At 37.0% G+C, this 25,796-nt stretch overlaps 1 protein-coding gene across 1 annotated transcript in view; it reads left to right on the forward strand.

The window, feature by feature from the left end:
- Positions 1-878: 878 nt before the first annotated feature.
- The window catches only part of LOC107683985 (disheveled-associated activator of morphogenesis 1-like), a 52,264-nt gene continuing 27,346 nt past the window's right edge, over positions 879-25,796 (forward strand). Inside the window, exons 1-4 of the mRNA XM_016480091.1 lie at positions 879-1,150; positions 7,456-7,545; positions 19,577-19,648; positions 20,193-20,287. Of these exons, the coding sequence (XP_016335577.1) occupies positions 968-1,150; positions 7,456-7,545; positions 19,577-19,648; positions 20,193-20,287 (440 nt within the window). The 5' untranslated portion in view covers positions 879-967. The remainder of the gene's footprint in view (positions 1,151-7,455; positions 7,546-19,576; positions 19,649-20,192; positions 20,288-25,796) is intronic.

Consider the following 25,796-nt stretch of genomic DNA (forward strand, 5'->3'; position numbering starts at 1 on the left):
TATTTTGGATGCAGTTAATCGTTTGACAACACTAATTAAAATTAATTTTATTTTTTGGGGCACAAATTCAAAAAAGTCAGGGTGATGCAACTGTCCTTATATAATAATGGGAAAAAAAACTAATTGAAAAATGTTTTATCTATGTTAAAAGTGTGTATGTGTATGTAACTTTTCCTTTAAACATATATTTCAATATAGAATTATAAATCTTATTTTTTTATATTTAAGACCTTTAAGTATATTATAATTTTTTTTATTATTATTTATTTATTTATTTATTTATTTATTTATTATGTTTTACGAAACAATACAAATATTGCATATCTTAAATATTGGCAGGTGTTTTTCTTTTTATAAAGATAATTTCTTTTCTTTATTGTAAACGCATATATTGTGACTTATTTGTCATTGACTCAGTGAAGTGACTTAACTTGCAGTCTCCTGTTCTCTTATTTGTCATGTTTGGATTTTATAAAAGGCTTTTTATTTTTGTTTGTGGTCGCTGGAACCCAGGATTTCTTTCTATTGTCCTAAATATAGATGTGGCCTAACACATGTGGATGCAAGCTGTGTTAATTTGCACAGCCTCTGTAATCCTATGTAGGGAGTGATGCATTGTGGTCCGTAGTCGCTCCTGTGATGTGGTTAGTTGGAATGAGCAAATCTGATGATTACATGCACGTTATGTGACTACTTGTGGTGTTGACTAGGCCTAGGGGAGTCTTTCTGGGTTGACTTCTTGATTTAGAGTTTTAGATGAAGCAGAACTGTTAGATCATCGGGTTGTTGCCTGGACTTTATCAAGGCTGATGAAAGTCTTTGTCCTGAGAAAAGACCTCAAGTCTTGATGAAAGTTTCTTTTTTTGTTTTCTTACAGGGCTGAGTGACCCAAGCGTAGCTCTCACCTGGGGGAGGACCAGCACTCCCTCATTCCCATCATCCCTTGAGCCCCCACTCTGAAGCAGCCATGACGCCACGGAAACGCGGGGGCGGAGGGCACGGCGTGTCCTTCTTCTTCTGCTGCTTCCAGAGCAGTGACCACCCAGAGATCACCTACCGTCTGCGGGAGGACTTCGCCCTGCAGGCCATGGAGCCGGCGCTGCCCATCCCCAGCTATGACGAGCTGGATGCCATGTTCTCAGAGCTGGTGGTAGGTGCCAACTTCTAACATTTCTGTATAGTTTTATCGCTGCTGACTTCTGTCAGATAAGACCAATGAATCTGACTTTGTTTCAGGAACAGATCTATATCGACCAGGACGATTACTCTTCCAGTATTTATCAATTATATTACATTACATTACATTACCATCCAAAAGTTTGAGGTTGGTAAACATTTTTAAAAGCAGTGTCTTATGTTCACCAAGGCTACATTTATTTGTACAGTTTAATATACAGTTAAACAGTAATATTAGGAAATATTATTACAATTTAAGGTAACTGTGTTCTATTTGAATATATTTTAAAATATGATTAATTCCTGTGATGGCAAAGCTAAATTTTCCGTGTTACTCCAGTTTTTAGTGTCACATGATCCTTCAGAAATCATTCTAATTTCTCATTGAGAAATTGAGCTTGCTGCTCAAGAAACATTTCTCTTTTTTCCCCGGATTCTTTGATATAGAAATCTTTGGTAACATTATATATGTTTTTACTGTCACTTTTAGACAAATTTTATGCATCCTTGCTGAATAAAAAATTCTTACTGAGCCCAAACTTTTGAACAGTAGTGTGCATTATTTTATTTTATTTTGTTTTATTTTATTTTATTTTATTTTATTTTATTTTATTTAGTTATATATAAATATATAACATTTATATTAATACTACTACTACTAATAATAATAAAGTAAGCATTTTTACCATCACACTAGAATTTTTATGTGTTGCATGTGGAGCTAATTAACGAAGAACCAAAGCATTATTTTTCACATACTCAGTTCCTCCGTGTTTGCGCTCTAATTTAGCATAATTAAAGAGCTGTAATTGATCCATCAAACATGTTGTCTTTAATCCTTGCTTGAATAGAAATCGCAGCAGTGTGGCGTGCTGCAGACTTTGCCTCTCTCTCTCGTCGTCTCCTCCTTCATCTCTGCCAGCTTCCACTTTGCACATCAATGGGTTCCATTGAGTGGCCTTGTGTCTTGGACTGCACTGCAGAGTAATTGCTTGTTTTTGGTCTGACCCACACTTAACCTCCCTTTCCCTGTACTTGGGTTCGAATTGATGTACAACACAAAGCAGCAGCAGTTGCTCTCTTTTCACAGCCCTCATAGAAATATTTCATGCTCTCAGCACGCGCCGTTCTGGCAAGTTATTGTTGAGTTTGTAAACCGGTGTTGCGTAACTGGCAACCTGCTTGCTTATTCACATGTTGTTTTTCATGAAAAGTAATATTATGTTTAGTAGAAGATACCTGGGTAATTATTTGAAATACTGTAGCTGACATTTATTTAGTTTATTTAGAGGTTATTATGCAAATTTCCCTTCATGTCAGGGCTTGGCAAAATCTTCTTAAAAATTCATCATATTCAGCACACTGAGTACATTAGAATTGCAAAAATATTCTTGGAACAAAGGGGCTTTTCAGGATAAAATGAAAATAATGAGGTACATGAAGGGAGTTTCCATGTGATTTAGCCATGATATGTCTTTTTTTATAGAATTAGATTAGGTATTTTGTGTTATGATTGGCCCCAGATATTACATTTGAGACTCAACCAAAATTATTGCGTTATAATCCTTTTATGGCATAGAATCCAAGTGATAGTTCACCCAAAAATTAAAATTCTGTCATTGTTTAAATTACGTGAATTAGAAAAAATATATATTTTAAAGAATGTAAGCTACTGGTTGCTCTTATCCATACAATTACAATAAATGTGGGCATAGAAGGACCATAAAAATATTGCAAACGTGATCCACATGATTGATGTGTCTTCAATGAGTTGAATTCCATAAGCTTATCAGTCCAAATGATTCATTCGCATATTGGACATTGCTGTTTCTCTCATGACCACACCAAACAGAGCTAGAGTGGATGTCATTATTTTCATTGAATAATGACTAAAGTTTCTGAACATTTCTCACACAAAGTTATGATATAACTTCAGAAGACTTGCAAATGACAAATAGAAATGTTGCACATGACATTTGTGGTGTTTTGTATCCTTTTTGAAGCTCCTTAGCTATGTTTCCATCAAAAGTTGTGAAGTTAAAAATTGGAATATCATATGAAACATTTGCAGATAAAGCACTGTTTCCATCTTATGTGTTCAGTAAAACAAAATAGTTGCTTGCTTCCTGGGAAACTGACGCAAACTATAAGTAATAAATATGGAAGCCAATGTAGCTTTTCCCGCCTCTAGAATGCACAGACAAAACAATAACAAAAGCTGTCATATTATTTTGCGTTTGGAGGCATATGCCAAATGTGTGGGAAAGTAATTGTGAGAGACAATTCTGGGAGGTAATTATACAAAATCATTTTGATGACAAACTTGAATGACTAAAATAAGATTTGAAATGGTGTGCATTGAGAGATTGGTCAGCTGGTTAGTCCAGTTATCCAGTCATATATCTGTTGAGGCAAAGTCTCATGAGAATTGTATTTTTTTTTTTGCGCATCCTGGAATTAAATCTGTGAGTGTTTACCTCATGTTTATGTGCATATTTTCTTATCGGATTTAAAAAAAGTCCATCTCAATTAAGCACAGAAATTGTTTATGCACATTTTAAGATTTTATGCACATCTTGGCTTTTCCATTCAGCTTTTTTAAGTGATATCCCAAAATGCGCATCAAAATATGTGAATGGAAACAGCTATTGTAATTGCATGGAAAAGAGTGACAAATTTCTCCTTTTGTGTTCTGCGGGACCAAGAGGTTTGGACAGACATGAGGGTGAATAAATATGACAGAACTTTGATTTTCAGTTGAGCTATCTTTTTAACGTCTGTATAAAGCATGTAGGCATAGTAATGCTTTATACGGCTTCAATAAACCATTGTAATTCATGACTTCTTTTAAACTCTTAAACTATTTTCGTTGATGTAATTCGAGAGTTATCCAACTGTATTCTCTAATAGAGTGCAAGTTTATTTTAATCAAGACTTGATTTGACAGCCCACAGCCCACAACTGGACAGTCTACAATAGAGAGTTTATGTTCTACAGTGGACGTTTTCCTCATTATGAGTGCTGAAAGGTTTGCTGTAGTGATGTAGAGCATTGATAGATTGATGCACACGGCCCAGGCTTTAATGTTTGTTCTGCAGCTGAATGCTGGGGCTTGATGTGGCGTGTTGGGTTCAGATAAGGCAAGATGTGGTTTTCTGCATGAATGGAACATCCTGGTTGTAGTCTGGCTGCTCTTGACTGTAACAAAGCACTGTACGCGTATGGTCTTTATGCGTATATGCCGGGGATGTCTAGACTTTCTGCTGACTGTGCAGCTCGTTTCCGCTAAAGGCCGGGGGATTCGCAGGAAGATGAGAGATGGAAGAGACACCAGACCGGATGAGAGGAACAGCAGCTCTTCCTCTCTCTTGCATCCCTGTGGAGCATCAGGGACATCACTGTCACCAAGAACTGCCAGACAGGAAGCCATTACCAGATTTGTCAGACAGATGTAGCGCTATACATGCAGGGATTTACAGTGAGAGATGTACGCTGAGAGGCCTCTTTATTAGGTTCTGCTGCTGAAATGGGCAGGTCGATCCTTGAATGTGATCCAATTCAGTTCGTAGAGTTCACATTCAATCAACTTTGACTGCTGAAACTGTCCTTTTCCACTATCAGGTTCTGCAGGTGTTTCATAGGATTGATATGATCAAAATTGCATGTGCTTAAATGAAACCGACACACTGAGATCTGCATTAGTGGACTGCTAGCTTTATTGAACAATGTATATTATGTTCAAAAGTTTGGGCCCATTATGATTTTCTTTTTTTTTTAAGAAATTAATACTGTGCAATAAGGATCCAATAAATGATGAAATATGACAGTAAAAACTTTTATAATGTTGCAAAAAAACTTCTGTTTCAAATAAATTATATTTGAACTTTATATCCATCAATGTATTATAGGGATGTAACGGTATGAAAATTTCATATCACGATTATAGTGCACAAAGTTATCACGATTATCAATATTATCACAGTTTTGTTAAAATGAGATGAAAATGTTCAAAAAGAACTGATACACATACTGAAAACATTTCAATAAGTTTTATATTTGAAAATCAACAAACGACAAACACAATTAGCAGCCATATGCACTTTTTTTAGCATAAACATTAAATTAACATTAACATGAAGCCCTAATAATAATAATAATAAATCACTTATATATATATATATATATATATATATGTATATATATATATATACACAGTATATACACACACACACACACACACACACACACACATATATACAGTATATATACATATGAAGAGTTCATTTGCAAAAACCGATAAACTTTTATATATATATACAAACACACATTTTAAATGAACAAAATAAGTTGTTGGTTCAGGTGACTATACTACTGGAGTACTTTATTCTGTTCTGCTGCATTTCCTTCCTTATAATGACTGTTGTCAATAGCACCCTTTTGCAGCTACTTTCTTCTTGCAAGATCGTTAGACAGGGTGACCGTCCTCGATTAAATTGCCTTCAGGACCCTTGTAAAAGCCAAAATACGACCAGACCACCGATTTGGTCCTCTTAGATGGCTGAAAAATCTCCCGAGTGCTGTCACTGCCTTCCGCCATTTCATCTCGTGCAAAAAACAAACAAAAACAACAACATTGCATGCTGCTTCTGCGTCAGACTGATGCTGGCTGGACAAGATTTACGGCGAGTTTTCAAAATTGCGTTAATCAAACACGGTTTTGATGATAATTACATTTTAAACGGTAATACTAACCGTCAGGGCATTTTATCGTGATTTATCGTAAAACCGGTAATCGTTCCATCCCTAATCGGCAAAACCGGTAATCGTTCCATCCCTACTGCACACATGTCAGCAGTGTGGAAGCATTTAAACCGTCGGAGAAAGACGCAAAAATCATTGCAAGCACCGACAGCGAGAGACTGTTTAGGACTGCATCGCATGACGGATTGCATGTGTTCTGACAGCGCTGCACGAACTCGCCGCAGATCTGCTTGTTAACCAGGGTCTAAAGTCCAAAGCGCGAGGAAAATCTGCGCTGATACAGTCGTCAGTTGCTCAGTCACATTTTTATGAATTTTTACAAGGCATGTGACAATGCGATACGTACGACGTATTCGTAATGAGACTCATTTATAAATCTGTTGTCAACAAAAATAAGCATTGAGGTCTTCCTGCTCATTTCCGCCAAAATAAAAGTTAAGAAAAAGCAAGAACTCTTATCAACATTCATAAATGTTAGTATTGTAATTTTACTGTTGTTCTGTAAAATAAAATAAGACAATAATAATGATAATAATCATTACAACAGCTCTGTTTTAATACATTTATTATAACATTCACACATAGTGTTCAAATTAGGATCTGTAATATTTTCTAATGTTTTAAAAGAAGTCTCTTCTCAGCAAGGCTGCTTTTAATTGTACAGTAAAAAAAATGCTTTTTTAAAAATTGTTAAATTGTGCTTTGTTGGTATAGTGTCTGCTAGAATGTTAAAAATGTTCAGTGTTAAATATTTTTAAATTGTTGTTTTGTAATTGATTTTTTTGAAAAGCAAGACAAAACAGTAAAAAGCACAATTTGGCTTTTTCATTTATGCAATGGTGAAAAAAAAATTGCCAAAATACATGGGGAAAAAAACTCGAAAAACCGTATTCGGTATTCGGCCTTCGGCCCAGTGTTTAATTTTGTTCGGCTTCGGCCAAGAATTTTCATTTCGGTGCATCCCTAGTCTTAATTCTTTTTGCCTCTTCAATTCATATTCATTTTAAATTCAGGATTGACACACAACCCTAGCTTTTGATTTTTAAACAAGCATTGGCATTTTCATTTGATAGGAAAAGCTGTCATTAACTGAGATATATCCACTGTAATCCATATGATTCATTTCCTTTGCGTTTTCCAATCTCAAGTCAAGTGAAGTTCAAGTAAACTTTGGTTTATTATCATTCCAGCCATATATAAGTCTACAGTGGAAAGAAATGTCATTTCGCCAGGTCTGCAGTGCACATCACCACTTTGTCTGTCTGCTATCATGGACGTTTTGTTCTCTCTCTCTGTCAATTTCCTCTGTGTCCTCTCTGCTGGAGGATTTGAGGAAGTATTTGTGGGTAAGGAGAAAGTTGAAAAAACATTCTGTGGTTTCCACATGCTGTTATCATTGGTTTGTGGGTGGATATTGACCCTGCCTCAAGGGGTTTGCAGTTTGTTTTTGCCATGTCCAGGTTAAAAAATATCTAATCTTTCTTTTCTCTTTCTGTCTTTCTTTTTCTTTTATTTCAGGATGAGCTGGACCTCACAGAGAAGCACAGAGAGGCCATGTTTGCCTTACCAGCAGAAAAGAAATGGCAGATATACTGCAGCAAGAAGAAGGTTAGAACTCTCCAACATTAGGTCATTGTGTGTGTGTGTGTGTGTGTGTGTGTGTGTGGGTGGGTAGGTGGGTGAGTTTTTTGCCCTCTTATCTTCGGTTGAAAATTTAGTGCACAAGATTACACTGTCATCCTGTCAGAACGGTGTTTAAACATCTCATATATCAAAGTGCTTAACATAATCACCTCTTTGTCTGAAAGAATCTGATTCTGGGTTAATGCCCCTTATCTCCACTTTCTCTGCTTTAAAATGGCTAATCTATTAAATGTTTCCATTGATCTTTTCATTAGCAAATTAAGTGTCAGCAAGGATTTTAGATAACTTGACATTTTAGACTTCTTAGCCGATGCTTTTAAACCAAAGCGACCTAAAACAATGCATGCTGCTCTTTAGGATAGCCAGTTTGTTGCTGCAGAGAGAGTTTGGTAGTGTCTCAGTCAGCCTGTTTCCTTAGGCGTTACATTTGTCAGAATCTGAGAACTAAACAAATGACGATTCACAATTCTTTCTATAAAGAGAAGCTACTTTCTGCTTGAGAAATGCTCTACTTTACTTGTATCTATACAAACTAAGCTTAACAAAAGCATGTTTTTTTTTTTTTTTAATTAGTTTAGTTTTGTTTTGTTTTGTTGGCCAGTAGAGCTACCACAATATAATTTTTTTTATTTAAGATAAAACTTTTTTGGAGTTTATTTTCGTTTCTTTCTATCTCAAATGTTATTTCCAAAGGCTTCTTTAAGCTATTTTTTTATTATATGCTAAATATTCTTAACAAAACAAAGTTATAACAAATCAGTTTTTCTCATTTGCAGTAATAGCTGGACTTTTCATTCTGCAGTATCAAAACATAACTATGATCAACAAATACAAGATGTAGTGACAAATATTAGATCATTGGGGGCTCAGAAAACTTCCAGATGGGTCTCAAAATGACTTTTAAATAAGACAAAACATGTAAAGCAACTATAAAACAAGACATTTCTTATTTTAATTCCCACTCTATTGAAAAACCTAGATATATGAGGTAATTTCATTTTAAAGGTGTGATTTCTAGACCTGGAAAAGTCATGTAAATTAATAAAATCTTATTTCGTAATTCGAAATAATTATTTATTTTGTGAAATCGTAATTCATAAACAACTAGAAACATCACGAGGCCTTCGAATATTGTTGCGGTCTATGGAGTCAAAAGGGTTGAGAATCACTGCATTACTAGCCCTGGGTTATCGAGCCACAGTCGAGTTGTGCTAGATGAACAGTTCTTTAACCTAAAGGGGTTATGACGTGGATTTTTTAAAATTATTTTAATATTTTCCTTGAGGTTTACTTCTAATCTTAAAAAGTTTTTTTGCGCAAATTTGTGGAAAAATGATTATTTTCAATCCTCATTCTGACCCTCTCTCTAAAACGACCTGTTTTTAAGGGGCGTGTCCTTTAAGGCTTGCCAGTAATCGGCCACTGTTATGATTGGCTAACGTGATTGCATAGGAAACAGTATCAACGCCCCCTCACTATTGCATGTGAGTGTTTTGACAACATGATCAAAATAAAATTTTCAGATTTTCAGATTGTCATTTCCAGACAAAGCATTATGAAATAATTTACTTACAGTGTGATGCAGCTGCAGTCAGATCTAGTACTGCTCCATTTTTCAACAAATGTTTCTTTGTGAACTCTCCCTGACACTGTGCCTCGTTTACAAAACAATATGCACCGATCAATCTAGGGTTGTGACGGTGAGGAAATTTTCCCACCGGTTAATCGACGTGTGACAACACCGGTAATACCGGTATCAATCATCTGACATGATCCGGGATGTCATTAAAAATAAACTATACATTTGTTCCTTTACGCTGGGATTCTTCTGATATCTGTACAAAGACGAGAATGAGCTGTTTAAACCAAACGCGTGAAAGTGAACATTTTTTCACTCCATTTGTCCAATTGACGACAGACTCAGCTGCGTGGACTGTGCCAGAAAGTGTAGACAAGATAGCGGCAGTGATCGTAATTTCTATATGCTTTTGATGCGATGCGACACTCGATTTAGCATAATCAAGAGTCAGCCGTTAAGTGACTGAATGCCAGTGGGCGGGGCCTATGGTGAGAAGAAGGCTATTCATCGATGTCTTGCTCTTGAGGCTGGGTTTATGCAAATGTTTGTGCCCGGGTGATGTAATCTTGCACAGCTGCGTGGACTGTGCCAGAAAGTGTAGACAAGATAGCGGCAGTGATCGTAATTTCTATATGCTTTTGATGCGATGCGACACTCGATTTAGCATAATCAAGAGTCAGCCGTTAAGTGACTGAATGCCAGTGGGCGGGGCCTATGGTGAGAAGAAGGCTATTCATCAATGTCTTGCTCTTGAGGCTGGGTTTATGCAAATGTTTGTGCCCGGGTGATGTCATCTTGCACCTCATATCCAAACGAGCCATTTTTGGAGCTTGATTAAATAAATGCTTTGTTTATAATGAGGAGGATGTTTTAAGCTATGAAACTTGCAGGATGTTTTAATGGTACAAAGACCTCTTATATGCCAAAAGATCAAGGCAAATTTGATTTCTCATGTCATGACCCCTTTAAGGAAAGGATTCAGTCTTGATTAGCTTGCGATGGGAACAGAAGAATTTACTCTGTCCATCTTGTATTTCGCATGGGTCTGGTGTTACCACTGTGTGATTCTGTCAGTTTCCTTTAGCGTAATGTTTTTTTAACAAGCACGTCCTGTTTTATGAAATCACACTTATTCACTTTTACTGGACACCGCTGCATGTTTAGGTATGCAGGAAACAGTGGGGCCAAAATAATACCATTTATCCTCCATGACCTAATGGAGCTCAGAGAGCAGAGAAACGCCAGTGTGTATCTGAGTTCATTAATGACATCAAACCCTCCATGATGCCACAAACATAAGCCCTGCCAGACTGTTCTTCTAATGTGAATCCATGTGTTTAACTCAAGACAGCATGAGCACTGAAACATGACACACACACACAGACACAGACAGTGGGTGGTCGATGGTTACCTGCTAGTAATGTGACAGCAATACAGTCAGGGTGATAGAAAGCACACTGAAGTGACAAAATCCTGCAGATACTTTGATTGTTCTTAGTTAAATTTGACACTGAAGTGTAAAGACCCAGTGACTCAGTAAGCACACAGTAGCTGCGTCTGAAAGTGCTGTACTGCATTTACTAAAATGGTAATAACATTTGTTCTGTAAGTGTGGTTGTTCATAGTATGAATACGGTCTGGACACACTGTATTCGCCATGGTGGCATTGTCATGTGACCTACAAGGTCAGCTGATGTTCCCTGAAATGTACAAATATGACACCTTCTCTGGGATAGTAAAAGGTCGGTTAGATGTGCACTTCAGTATCTCAGTGGAAGCAGCACATCAACTAGGTATTTTTGAATTTATGAATTCTATATTTGGACATGCTAATGATTTGATGTATGGCTTTTTGCGCACTATAGTAGAAGAGTTTTAGAGTAGTAGGAGATATTTTGGACATAGGGAGTATGTTGTATGAAAAAGTGTATTTGTCTAACCATTTCATGGTGCTTTCAGTAGATATTTATAAGCCTAATTTGATATTCTGAATGTTACCAAAAAGCCAAACATTATTTTGTTATAACTGTTAACATGAATGGCTGATATTATAAATCTGTACTTTGTTTAAAAAAAATAGAAAATTAAAACAGACTAAAGTTATTATTAAACTATTGTAGGGCTGCCACTAACGACTATTTTTATTTCGATTAATCTATCGAATAATTTATCGATTAATCTAAACGATTGATTTCCCACAAAAAAAATCAACAATTTTACTTAAAAATATTTTATTAAACTATATTTTATTAAACCAAATGAAACCCAAATTTCTATGAAATCCTTTTTTAAAGCAAAAGTAAAGTGCAACATAGAGTGCAAGAAGCAAGTGTCCATCTCATAGTCCAAATCACTGAAATCAAAGTTCAGTATTATAGTGTAAGAATGACAACATATCCACATGTTCTAGTCTACTAATAATACAATTATAATCAAAAAACACTTTTTAAAGGAGTATTTACCAGAAAGGTTATTTACCAGAATTTATTTAGGAGGAAAATGTAAATGTGCAGTAGTTCTGAAAAAAAAGATTTTTAATTTATTTTTTTTAATAAAATCAATTAATTGGAGATGCGGTGCACAGTAGCTGCGTCTGAAAGTGCTGTACTGCATTTAATAAAATGGTAATAACATTTGTTCTGTAAGTGTGTTTTTTCATAGTATGAATACGGTCTGGACACACTGTATTCGCCATGGTGGCATTGTCATGTGACCTACAACGTCAGCTGATGTTCCCTGAAATGTACAAATACGACACCTTCTCTGGGATAGTAAAAGGTCGGTTAGATGTGCACTTCAGTATCTCAGTAGAAGCAGCACATCAACTAGGTATTTTTGAATTTATGAATTCTATATTCATTAGAATATCTGTACAAAGATAAGATTAATAATTCTAATTAATTCAGACGCAGCACATCTGCGCACCTTTCGGATAGCGCATCAAGAACCGGGTTGACCGGGTACTCGGTACCACCGGTACTTAAAAAACCTGGTACTGTAACGTTTTAATTTTTTTTAGTACCGACTTGGTACCGAAGTACCGGGTCTTTTGACAACACTAGCAGGAAGGTAGATCTCCAGGAACAGGGTTGGGCACCACTCCACTGCTCTAGGTCAAAGATGAAAAAATGGGATTTACAATAAAATGTGATTTACAAAATAATTTTTACTTAGGGCTGTGCAATTAATCGCATGCGATTGTCAGGCGCATCTTGTCAGTAAAGCCGGTCCCGTGATTAGTAGTAAATCTCCATCACCTGCTTTCAGATGGAGCGGCATTTACTACACAGAGCCGTAGTTCACTGACAATTAGGCAATATCGCGTTCATAATCGCAGATGAATCGCATTCGATTATGAACGTGATATTGCCTAGCTTGTCAGTGAACTACGGCTCTGTGTAGTGAATGCCGCTCCATCTGAAAGCAGGTGATGGAGATTTACTACCAATCACGGGACTGGCTTTACTGACGAGATGCGCATGACAATCGCATGTGATTAATTGCACAGCCCTATTTTGATTTGAGTTTATTTATTAATGAGTAACGTCTCTATTGGGAGAATGTGCAAATTTTTAATGTTAACAGGTTTTACCATGTTATTACAACATGTAAACACTTTTATATTAATTTAAAAATGTAGAAATTCTTTAATATTTAAATCTTGTACAAGAATTACTGCTAAAAACCAGTTTGATGCATGTTTTATCAATATTTTAGAAATTGTATTTGAATACTACCACTATTGACTTCAATGGATTTCATTAAATTCCTTTGAACATGACTGCTCAAAACGGTCTAAATTTATGAAACCTACACATTCAAAACATTACTACTCTGAAAGTTTTAATGTAAATGTTAAGTGTAAGTGAAATATTAAGTACTGTAAGGTCTTTCATGACAGTACATATGCTGGAGTGTGAATTTGATAGGTGCTTGATATAAAATAAATGGTGCTTTAAAAAGTCTTTGAAAGTCCTTGAATCTGGTGTTCATGAAAGAGTGGGAACCCTGGAAATTCACAAACTTTTTTGTCAGCTGAACCCGTATGACCTAAAATATTTAATTGATTTCAACTGAGATGTTAAAGGGATAGTTCACCCAAAAATGATAATTCTGTCATTAATTACTCACCCTCATGTCGTTTCACAAAACAGTCTAAATTTATGAAACCTACACATTCAAAACATTACTACTCTGAAAGTTTTAATGTAAATGTTAAGTGTAAGTGAAATATTAAGTACTGTAAGGTCTTTCATGACAGTACATATGCTGGAGTGTGAATTTGATAGGTGCTTGATATAAAATAAATGGTGCTTTAAAAAGTCTTTGAAAGTCCTTGAATCTGGTGTTCATGAAAGAGTGGGAACCCTGGAAATTCACAAACTTTTTTGTCAGCTGAACCCGTATGACCTAAAATATTTAATTGATTTCAACTGAGATGTTAAAGGGATAGTTCACCCAAAAATGATAATTCTGTCATTAATTACTCACCCTCATGTCGTTTCAAACCCGTAAGACCTTCGTTCATCTTCGGAACACAAATTAAGATATTTTTGATGAAATCCGAGCGCTTTCTGACCCAGAAGACTGACATGGAAGAGAAGAAATTGTTAAATGAATTCGTTATTTTTGTTTTCTTTGCACACAAAAAGTATTCTCGTAGCTTTGTAAAATTACGGTTGAACCACTGATGTCACATGGACTATTTTAACGATGTCCTTACTACCTTTCTGGACCTTGAACATGTCAGTTGTTTTGCTGTTTATGCAGAGTCAGAAAGCTCTCGGATTTCATCAAAATATCTTAATTTGTGTTCTGAAGATGAACGAAGGTCTTATGGGTTTGGAACGATATGAGGGTGAGTAATTAATGACAAAATTTTAATTAATTTAACAACATGTTCAGGGTTCTCTAAAGTTGGTTAAGAGTTAAGAGTCACATGACAGCTGGCAAGGAAATAAAATATTTATTTTAATTAAGTGTTTTATTTTGAGTTGTTTTTTATTTTTAAAAGATTTATTTATTTAAATTTAAATTTTTAATTGTTAGCTTTTCATCAACTCATGAACCGCCAGGGGATTGTAAACCCCAGTTTATAAACCTTGCCATAATCTGTCTCTGTCTGTTTGATATTGCTGGGTTGAATTGAATTTTAAAAAACATGCCTAATTATTTGTTTAGAAAAACAAATAATTATCCGTTGCTTATATTATTAAAAACAATGTCTAATTTGATTAATAAAAAAATCAGATATTGTCCAAAAAAGTGATATGGAGCAGATATATTGTGCATCTCTTGTCTTTAACTAATATAGTTTCAGAGGGATGAACAAGATTTCAGACTCTAGCTGACCTCCAGTTATTCTCTAGAAATTAGAGATTTTTCTTTTCAGCTTCAGCACAATGAAGGTAAAGGAATCTCCCCACGCTTGATATACCATAATATGATACATTAAAAGAAAGCGCCCCACTGAGATTTTCTTAGATGTTCTTATCTTTGAGTTGTAGTGGTTCAAAAGCTGGTATTGGTTACAGGTCGGCCATCTGTCTGGCCATGACATCTTTTCTTGTATAGCCATATATGCTGTGTCCCAATTATGGACCTACTTACTCATTGTCATGGGACACCGAGCCAAAAGAGGGCATGACGTGAAGTAGGGCGTTCAAAATTGTCTTTTGACTTCTAGTTTTAGTGATGAGAAGCTTTTTTTTTTTATAAATGTTTCGTAAATGACCTGCTTTCTGACCTGATCCTCGTTTTTGGAAGCGTATCAGAGCGCGCGGTTGGCCAGATCGGGATGCCGTTTCTGTGTTTTGATAAGTGTCTTTCAACCACATTTAATTTCGCTCTACTTGCATGAGGAGGTCATGCTCCGCGATTCAACACATGGAACCAATGAAAAAGATTTAAGACGGTGAGCGGATGGATGAGATTAAGGAAGAATATGTCTGTCGTGAGACGGCCCGTGGCTGTGCAACAGCATTCATGCAGACTCAGCCTGGGACTAGTAAAACAGGGGCTTGGCGCTCTTCCCCAGGGCTTTGGTCTGGGATAGGAGGGTGGAAGGATAAGGGAAGCAGTGGTTGGTCCAAAGCAAACAGGAAGGCCTCCATTTGCAGGTGCAGATTATGTTATCTGCAAGGCTTTTGATAGGTCTTTCAACCCTGGGAAACAACACTCACAACAGTCATCTCTTTTATTACATTCTCTTTCCACATATTTATAAGGTGCTGGACTGTTAATGCAATATGTTCATTTATGAATAATATCTTAAAAATACATTTGCAGCCGGTAAGAATACTTGTATTCAGGAAGTATGCCTTAAATTGATCAAAAGTGACATTTAAAGCAAAGACATTAATAGAAGCAACTTTTATTTCAAATAAATGCTGTTCTTTTGAACTTTATATTCATCAAATAATCCGGAAAGAATGTTTTTTTTTTTTTTTTTAATTGCTTGACCAGATCAAGCTGACCTTATAAACTGGCATCCTCCAAACTCAGCTACATTGGTTTCTTTGGAGTTTAAAGTTAAAACCTTATTTGGTCAGATGATCTGGTCAGATAACTGTGCACATTGTACTTTATGATATATGAACCTATCACAAAATGCAGGCTCTGCAAAGAGGTAGTTATTGCAGAATGGGGCAGTAAAAAACAAATTTTAAAGATGGCAAACCCGCATCCCAGGCGAGAGAGCAGCATGTGCAGTTGCTCATTTCACAATCTAAACAAATACTGTATATGTCTGTGTAATTTCAAAGGTCAGATAGAATTTGAAAAACTTAGTTCTGACGGTTTTTGGCACAAAAATCTATACTAACTTTATAAATGGCCTAAAAGAAGAAATAAAATGATAAAAAGATTTTTTTGCTCTTTTGAAAATTAAATATATTATTTTTGCATTGAAAGCTGCTAATGGTATGTGAAGGCCAGTAATATCTAAGATTAGTTGCATAATCCTGTACTGTATGAACAGTTTTATAGTCTTTTTATGTGCAGTTGTGCATTTTGAGGGTCAGAAAAGTGCTTAAAAATGGTCACGCATATCTGTGACTGAACTTCAGGGAAAACACAATGTGCTTATAATATGGGCTTTTGAAGTAATGAAAGCATCTTTTGTGCCTCTTTGGTTCTTCTGTAAGGGTAACAGGACAGTATAGTGCTCTTATTACCCCTGTGAAGGGCGAGGGCTATTTTAAGTTTGATTCCCAAACTGTTTTGCTGACGTTTCTTTCTATACGGTGTGCTGAGCACAGTGATTATTCATCTGTGCCCTGAACTCAATGTCTCAGTGCGCTCAGGTGTGCAGGCTCTGCTGGCTCAAGACCAAAGCTTGAGGTATGATATCAGCTGTCCTGCTCCTGGCAAAGGACGGTTAAGAATAGTCAGTCTGGATATTCAGCTGACTTGCCTCAATTGTCCCTATTGTGGAAAAATAAACATCTGTAATCAGAGCTCTCTGATTTCTACCAAATAAATTGATGCCATTGTAATCTTACACTCTCTATCTGAATGCTTAAGCATTCAGTGAATTGGGCTGAAGAGGAAGAGGCTTGGACACATTTTTTTTAGGTCAGGGGCTATCAAGCTTTTTGCCAGAGTTTCTTGGGCAGTGGGCCAACAAATACTTAGTCAAGTGGGTTCAATCGAGCAGACTGAGTCTCTGACCCGCTGCTGTCTGGCAGATGTGAAAGATTAGACCTGGAGCGCTGCAGTCAACATTGACTGTTTCAATACAAGTTACGAATATAATCAGTGCATAAATCTGAATATTGCAAAAAATAATTAGCTAATAAATCAGCATTTTTATTATCTTAAAGAATTGAATTGGTGGTATTTATTTCGCTTTTTTGTGTCTTTGGCCAGTTACACTACATTTTTTGTTCCATTGACTTCCACTTATACACTTGCGAATGTGGGAAACAGGAGACGTAAGCTCGTTTAAATTTCAGTGCATTCCAAAGTTCAAGTTCGGTGTTCATATGACAAGAAGATGTGTGTCTAATACAAGATTGGCAATTGGCATGATGTATTAGCGGAATGCAACTTTTTTTTAAATCTTCAGGATTGGAGCAATGCAGTGAAGTAAAGTAAAATGATGTAGTATATGTAGAATTGTTTTTTTTTTAAAGATGCCAGTGAACGAGATGTCATATTGTGAGCATTGTAGTGTCCATAGAAATTTTTTGTACACAAATTCTAGCGTGAACATTCAGTGTGATAAACATTTGAATTTGAATGAATGGATTTTGCATTCCATCAAAGAGAGTTTTTACAACAAGGTTTTTAATTTCTAAACTCTTTTCCATCGCACTGCAAAAAAACTGTCCAAAAAAAAAAAGAAATGCAGTTTTGGTCACATGCCTAGAGCCACTGCTGTAAAATGACAACTATTTTGCTAAACGACAGTGAGTAGCAGAGAAAGAATCTGGAATCTTGTTTCTGTACTCTTGTATTAGGTGTTGTTTGATAAACATCATAACGAATACAGAAATTTGACTGGCGGTTTGAAATCACGAAAATGCTGTGTGACTTCCTCTCTTCTCCATGACAAGCGAGTGTCTGAAATAGAAAATTGTGCAGTGCTGCTCTGTGTACCAGGGTAACCAGGGTATTTCTGCTTAAAAAAGCAACCTGTTTTCAGAAAGTGAAATTGCATTTTCATTCAGCTTGTCTGCTGTTTTTTGCACATTGTTCTGAACAGACAAATCATGTACGAAAATCACACTGAATTTTCAAACAGAACATTCTTTTTGGTGTGAATAGGCCTTTATCTATTTGTTTCTATCCAGCATTTTTTGTGTGATATTTGAAAATATGCTGGCTAGTCTCACTTGACTCCTATGCAACAATTGAGATTGTTCAGCTCATTTTTGGTGGTTATTTAAAAAAAGAGCTTTAAACTGCTTGTTGATACTTGTCAGTTAGGTATTTGCAGATCTTTGGGCTGATTCATCTTCCTGTGAACTGATTTCTTGAAATTGTAATTATCTGAACTGAACACATTGAAGCACGGCTGGTTCCTAGAAAGAGCGTCTCTCCAAACCAACCACAACCAACAATATCAACAGTCGTTATGACATGTCTGTCTGAGAATTAAGTGCTCATGGGATAAGAGCAGAGGAAAGTCCTTCCACAGCATGAGAATGAGTCCTGCCAGAGATCCACATTAATGCTTTACTCATTAAGGCCAAATGGTGAGAGGGGAGTTGAGAAGAAATATGCAGGACGGTGGAAGATCAGGGGTCTCAGGCCGGCATCCAAAACTCCCCACTCGTCCAAACAGATGCCCATTTGTGAGATGCCATCATCTCCCAAAAGGCTTGGCAGAGCCGGGTGCGAAACATCCCACGCAGTTGCTGCAAAGGAGCTCATTGCTATGCCAGATTTTTTCCTTGTGTGTTCGGTGAACATAAGCTACAATTAAACTCCCTATTAGTGGCCGTGCGGGCAGCCTGTGCTTGTTTTGAGAAGGAAGTCGACACACTTCACAAGTTCCACTCGGTTTTGATTCATTAATTCCTATGTAGCTCCCTGCTTTCCTTTTTGTCTTCTGAATCCTACTGCATTTTCAGCTCTTCAGAGCTGTGCTAATGCGGCATTGGCTCAATCTGGGATCCGTGTTGTTTCTCTAGTGTCTGTGAATCTCTGCTGGCCTACTTAAAGCGTGTGCTATTTCTGCCAGCGCTTTGAGCATGATGTTCTGTTTCAAATCTGCTTTTTCTGAGTCTGTATGTTTGGGAAAGTGTGTACATGTGATGTTCACCTGGGAACAGGCAGTGTGAATCTTATTGCATGTTTGATTTGCTTTGGTTACCTGTAAGTAATAAATGTTACTCAAGTGAATTATGAGATATGAAATAAATCCCAGCTCTATCAAACTTCTAAGAAATAATATGAAAAAACAGATTAAAGGGCAAAATGAGCGACAGAGTAAATAAATGCCTCGCAGATAAGCCAATTCACGCTTTTGTCAGCTGAATATTTGGTTTCACACAACTGGCCGGTATCAAAATAAGATCTTTTCAAGATAAAGATCATGTTTTATAGCTGCGGACTCGGGAACGTCTCATTCCCACCGAAGGTTCCAAATTATGTCATTCCCAATAACATTCCGAAACCACACATTCCTTTCCAGCTCATTCCCAATATGTTGTTTCACATTCCTCTATTCCCAGTGTCATGTTCCTGTTGTGTGGGCTCTGATCGGTGTGTACACACATCTCGTGTCCCGGCATCATGCAGAGGGCAGCGTGGATTAATGACGTGTGCTTGAAGTGAAAACAAGAGCCATGTTTGTTTGTTTTTTATATACTCATGCTGACATGCTGAAACTAATGTCTCGAAGATAGAATTTAAAGGTAAAGTTTGTTAATTCTGTGCCTTTTAATCCATTTTTTTTATTTCTCTCAGGAGCAAGAGGAGAATAAAGGTGCTACTAGCTGGCCAGAGTACTACATTGACCAGCTCAATTCAATGGCAGCTGTAAGTATTTCTTTTTTGAAGACTTTTCTTTGTCCTTTAACATTCATGAACTCGTCTTCTTTTAACAACTGATTATACATTTTACATTGCCATTGGACGTTGAGGACTTAAAGGGATAGCTCACCCAAAAATGTAAATTCTGTCATTAATTACTCACCCTCATGTCGTTATAAACACGTAAGACATTCGTTCATCTTCAGGACACAAATGAAGATATTTTTGATGAAATCCAAGAGATTTCTGACCCTCCATAGCAAGGGTCTTACCACGTTCAAGGCCCAGAAGGTACCAAGAACATCGACAAAATAGTCCATGTCACATCAGTGAATGTGATAGAACCCTTGCTGCCTGTGGAGGGTCAAAAAGCAGAAATTAAGAAATATCTTACGAAGGTCTTACGGCTTTGGAACAACATGAGGGTGAGTAATTAACGACAGAATTTGGATGAACTATCTCTATAAAACACATAATATGTAATATCCACGGTTAGAAATGTACATAACACGTGTAAGCATCTAGTGTAAGAATGGTATCTCTTTTACAGAGGAAAACTCTGTTGGCCTTGGAGAAGGAAGAAGAGGAGGAACGCAACAAGACTATTGAAAGCCTGAAAACGGCACTGCGGACACAACCAATGAGGTCTGCACATTGTAACACAAATAGATATACACGCTCTGTCTTTATAAAATATAAGTCCCTAAATTTGTATTTGAGCACTTATATAATTTTAAAAAATTATATATATATACCCCTGTGAAGGGCGAGGGCTATTTTAAGTTTGATTCCCAAACTGTTTTGCTGACGTTTCTTTCTATACGGTGTGCTGAGCACAGTGATTATTCATCTGTGCCCTGAACTCAATGTCTCAGTGCGCTCAGGTGTGCAGGCTCTGCTGGCTCAAGACCAAAGCTTGAGGTATGATATCAGCTGTCCTGCTCCTGGCAAAGGACGGTTAAGAATAGTCAGTCTGGATATTCATCTGACTTGCCTCAATTGTCCCTATTGTGGAAAAATAAACATCTGTAATCAGAGCTCTCTGATTTCTACCAAATAAATTGATGCCATTGTAATCTTACACTCTCTATCTGAATGCTTAAGCATTCAGTGAATTGGGCTGAAGAGGAAGAGGCTTGGACACATTTTTTTTAGGTCAGGGGCTATCAAGCTTTTTGCCAGAGTTTCTTGGGCAGTGGGCCAACAAATACTTAGTCAAGTGGGTTCAATCGAGCAGACTGAGTCTCTGACCCGCTGCTGTCTGGCAGATGTGAAAGATTAGACCTGGAGCGCTGCAGTCAACATTGACTGTTTCAATACAAGTTACGAATATAATCAGTGCATAAATCTGAATATTGCAAAAAATAATTAGCTAATAAATCAGCATTTTTATTATCTTAAAGAATTGAATTGGTGGTATTTATTTCGCTTTTTTGTGTCTTTGGCCAGTTACACTACATTTTTTGTTCCATTGACTTCCACTTATACACTTGCGAATGTGGGAAACAGGAGACGTAAGCTCGTTTAAATTTCAGTGCATTCCAAAGTTCAAGTTCGGTGTTCATATGACAAGAAGATGTGTGTCTAATACAAGATTGGCAATTGGCATGATGTATTAGCGGAATGCAACTTTTTTTTAAATCTTCAGGATTGGAGCAATGCAGTGAAGTAAAGTAAAATGATGTAGTATATGTAGAATTGTTTTTTTTTTAAAGATGCCAGTGAACGAGATGTCATATTGTGAGCATTGTAGTGTCCATAGAAATTTTTTGTACACAAATTCTAGCGTGAACATTCAGTGTGATAAACATTTGAATTTGAATGAATGGATTTTGCATTCCATCAAAGAGAGTTTTTACAACAAGGTTTTTAATTTCTAAACTCTTTTCCATCGCACTGCAAAAAAACTGTCCAAAAAAAAAAAGAAATGCAGTTTTGGTCACATGCCTAGAGCCACTGCTGTAAAATGACAACTATTTTGCTAAACGACAGTGAGTAGCAGAGAAAGAATCTGGAATCTTGTTTCTGTACTCTTGTATTAGGTGTTGTTTGATAAACATCATAACGAATACAGAAATTTGACTGGCGGTTTGAAATCACGAAAATGCTGTGTGACTTCCTCTCTTCTCCATGACAAGCGAGTGTCTGAAATAGAAAATTGTGCAGTGCTGCTCTGTGTACCAGGGTAACCAGGGTATTTCTGCTTAAAAAAGCAACCTGTTTTCAGAAAGTGAAATTGCATTTTCATTCAGCTTGTCTGCTGTTTTTTGCACATTGTTCTGAACAGACAAATCATGTACGAAAATCACACTGAATTTTCAAACAGAACATTCTTTTTGGTGTGAATAGGCCTTTATCTATTTGTTTCTATCCAGCATTTTTTGTGTGATATTTGAAAATATGCTGGCTAGTCTCACTTGACTCCTATGCAACAATTGAGATTGTTCAGCTCATTTTTGGTGGTTATTTAAAAAAAGAGCTTTAAACTGCTTGTTGATACTTGTCAGTTAGGTATTTGCAGATCTTTGGGCTGATTCATCTTCCTGTGAACTGATTTCTTGAAATTGTAATTATCTGAACTGAACACATTGAAGCACGGCTGGTTCCTAGAAAGAGCGTCTCTCCAAACCAACCACAACCAACAATATCAACAGTCGTTATGACATGTCTGTCTGAGAATTAAGTGCTCATGGGATAAGAGCAGAGGAAAGTCCTTCCACAGCATGAGAATGAGTCCTGCCAGAGATCCACATTAATGCTTTACTCATTAAGGCCAAATGGTGAGAGGGGAGTTGAGAAGAAATATGCAGGACGGTGGAAGATCAGGGGTCTCAGGCCGGCATCCAAAACTCCCCACTCGTCCAAACAGATGCCCATTTGTGAGATGCCATCATCTCCCAAAAGGCTTGGCAGAGCCGGGTGCGAAACATCCCACGCAGTTGCTGCAAAGGAGCTCATTGCTATGCCAGATTTTTTCCTTTCCTGTGTGTTCGGTGAACATAAGCTACAATTAAACTCCCTATTAGTGGCCGTGCGGGCAGCCTGTGCTTGTTTTGAGAAGGAAGTCGACACACTTCACAAGTTCCACTCGGTTTTGATTCATTAATTCCTATGTAGCTCCCTGCTTTCCTTTTTGTCTTCTGAATCCTACTGCATTTTCAGCTCTTCAGAGCTGTGCTAATGCGGCATTGGCTCAATCTGGGATCCGTGTTGTTTCTCTAGTGTCTGTGAATCTCTGCTGGCCTACTTAAAGCGTGTGCTATTTCTGCCAGCGCTTTGAGCATGATGTTCTGTTTCAAATCTGCTTTTTCTGAGTCTGTATGTTTGGGAAAGTGTGTACATGTGATGTTCACCTGGGAACAGGCAGTGTGAATCTTATTGCATGTTTGATTTGCTTTGGTTACCTGTAAGTAATAAATGTTACTCAAGTGAATTATGAGATATGAAATAAATCCCAGCTCTATCAAACTTCTAAGAAATAATATGAAAAAACAGATTAAAGGGAAGTATATATCAAGATACTCAGAGGATTTTAAATGTGGTTTTAAGTGTTTATGCTACTGTTCAAATTTTACTTTTATTTAATGATTTTATTCAGCAAGGATGAATTCAATTGATCAAAAGTGACCGTGAAGACATTTATAATATTACAATATTAAAGATATAATATTTCGATTTAAAATACATTTTGAACATTCTATTCATCAGTCCTGAAAAAAATTGTTTCCACAAAAAATGTTAAGCAGCACAATGGTTTTCAACATTGATAATAATAATAAATGTTCCTTAAGCAACAAATCAGCATATTGGAATAATTTCTGAGAGTCATGTGACACTGAAGACAGGAGAAATAAAAATTCAGCTTTGCCATCACATATTACATTTAAAAATTTATTAAAATAGAAAAAGTTATTTTGAATTGTAATAATATTACACAATATTACTGTCTTTACTGTAAAACAAAATAAAGCCTTGGTGAGCATAAGAGACCTATTTTGTAAACAGAAAAATATAAAACAGTAATTTTTACATTGTAATAATATTATAAAACATTTATTTTTTGGTTCACTTTATATCTCAAATGTCCATATTTGCTCACTAAAATTAAAATAACAAACAAACAAACAAACAAAAAAACCTTAGCTTACATTATTGCTTTTACTTGAAGATGAGGACAGCTGTCTCAGAGCAATAGTTTAACATGCCGATGATTTTCCCATTGACAAGCACCTCACTCTGTTATTAAACAAACGCTTCCCTTATGGTGTGGGCTTTGGGTCTCATTATGCAAATGAGATTACTTTCATCACACACATGCTCACAAACACATGCGTTTGATTAGTGGTTCCTGAATTCACTATTTGATCCTGGGGTCACAGGTCATCAGCACTGACCTCTGCAGGGCTCGGGTCAAAGCACTCCAGCCCTCTTTTGGTGCTTTTCCACTGCATGGTACGGCACGGTACGGCTCCGCCCGGTGTCCTTTTATCTGAACTGAACACATTGAAGCACGGCTGGTTCCTAGAAAGAGCGTCTCTCCAAACCAACCACAACCAACAATATCAACAGTCGTTATGACATGTCTGTCTGAGAATTAAGTGCTCATGGGATAAGAGCAGAGGAAAGTCCTTCCACAGCATGAGAATGAGTCCTGCCAGAGATCCACATTAATGCTTTACTCATTAAGGCCAAATGGTGAGAGGGGAGTTGAGAAGAAATATGCAGGACGGTGGAAGATCAGGGGTCTCAGGCCGGCATCCAAAACTCCCCACTCGTCCAAACAGATGCCCATTTGTGAGATGCCATCATCTCCCAAAAGGCTTGGCAGAGCCGGGTGCGAAACATCCCACGCAGTTGCTGCAAAGGAGCTCATTGCTATGCCAGATTTTTTCCTTGTGTGTTCGGTGAACATAAGCTACAATTAAACTCCCTATTAGTGGCCGTGCGGGCAGCCTGTGCTTGTTTTGAGAAGGAAGTCGACACACTTCACAAGTTCCACTCGGTTTTGATTCATTAATTCCTATGTAGCTCCCTGCTTTCCTTTTTGTCTTCTGAATCCTACTGCATTTTCAGCTCTTCAGAGCTGTGCTAATGCGGCATTGGCTCAATCTGGGATCCGTGTTGTTTCTCTAGTGTCTGTGAATCTCTGCTGGCCTACTTAAAGCGTGTGCTATTTCTGCCAGCGCTTTGAGCATGATGTTCTGTTTCAAATCTGCTTTTTCTGAGTCTGTATGTTTGGGAAAGTGTGTACATGTGATGTTCACCTGGGAACAGGCAGTGTGAATCTTATTGCATGTTTGATTTGCTTTGGTTACCTGTAAGTAATAAATGTTACTCAAGTGAATTATGAGATATGAAATAAATCCCAGCTCTATCAAACTTCTAAGAAATAATATGAAAAAACAGATTAAAGGGCAAAATGAGCGACAGAGTAAATAAATGCCTCGCAGATAAGCCAATTCACGCTTTTGTCAGCTGAATATTTGGTTTCACACAACTGGCCGGTATCAAAATAAGATCTTTTCAAGATAAAGATCATGTTTTATAGCTGCGGACTCGGGAACGTCTCATTCCCACCGAAGGTTCCAAATTATGTCATTCCCAATAACATTCCGAAACCACACATTCCTTTCCAGCTCATTCCCAATATGTTGTTTCACATTCCTCTATTCCCAGTGTCATGTTCCTGTTGTGTGGGCTCTGATCGGTGTGTACACACATCTCGTGTCCCGGCATCATGCAGAGGGCAGCGTGGATTAATGACGCGTGCTTGAAGTGAAAACAAGAGCTGTGTTTATGTTTGTTTTTTTTATATACTCATGCTGACATGCTTAAACTAATGTCTCGAAGATAGAATTTAAAGGTAAAGTTTGTTAATTCTGTGCCTTTTAATCCATTTTTTTTATTTCTCTCAGGAGCAAGAGGAGAATAAAGGTGCTACTAGCTGGCCAGAGTACTACATTGACCAGCTCAATTCAATGGCAGCTGTAAGTATTTCTTTTTTGAAGACTTTTCTTTGTCCTTTAACATTCATGAACTCGTCTTCTTTTAACAACTGATTATACATTTTACATTGCCATTGGACGTTGAGGACTTAAAGGGATAGCTCACCCAAAAACGTAAATTCTGTCATTAATTACTCACCCTCATGTCG

Source organism: Sinocyclocheilus anshuiensis, unplaced genomic scaffold (genome assembly GCF_001515605.1).
Source record: "Sinocyclocheilus anshuiensis isolate Anshui unplaced genomic scaffold, SAMN03320099.WGS_v1.1 scaffold637, whole genome shotgun sequence".
Classification (NCBI taxonomy): Eukaryota; Metazoa; Chordata; class Actinopteri; order Cypriniformes; family Cyprinidae; genus Sinocyclocheilus; species Sinocyclocheilus anshuiensis.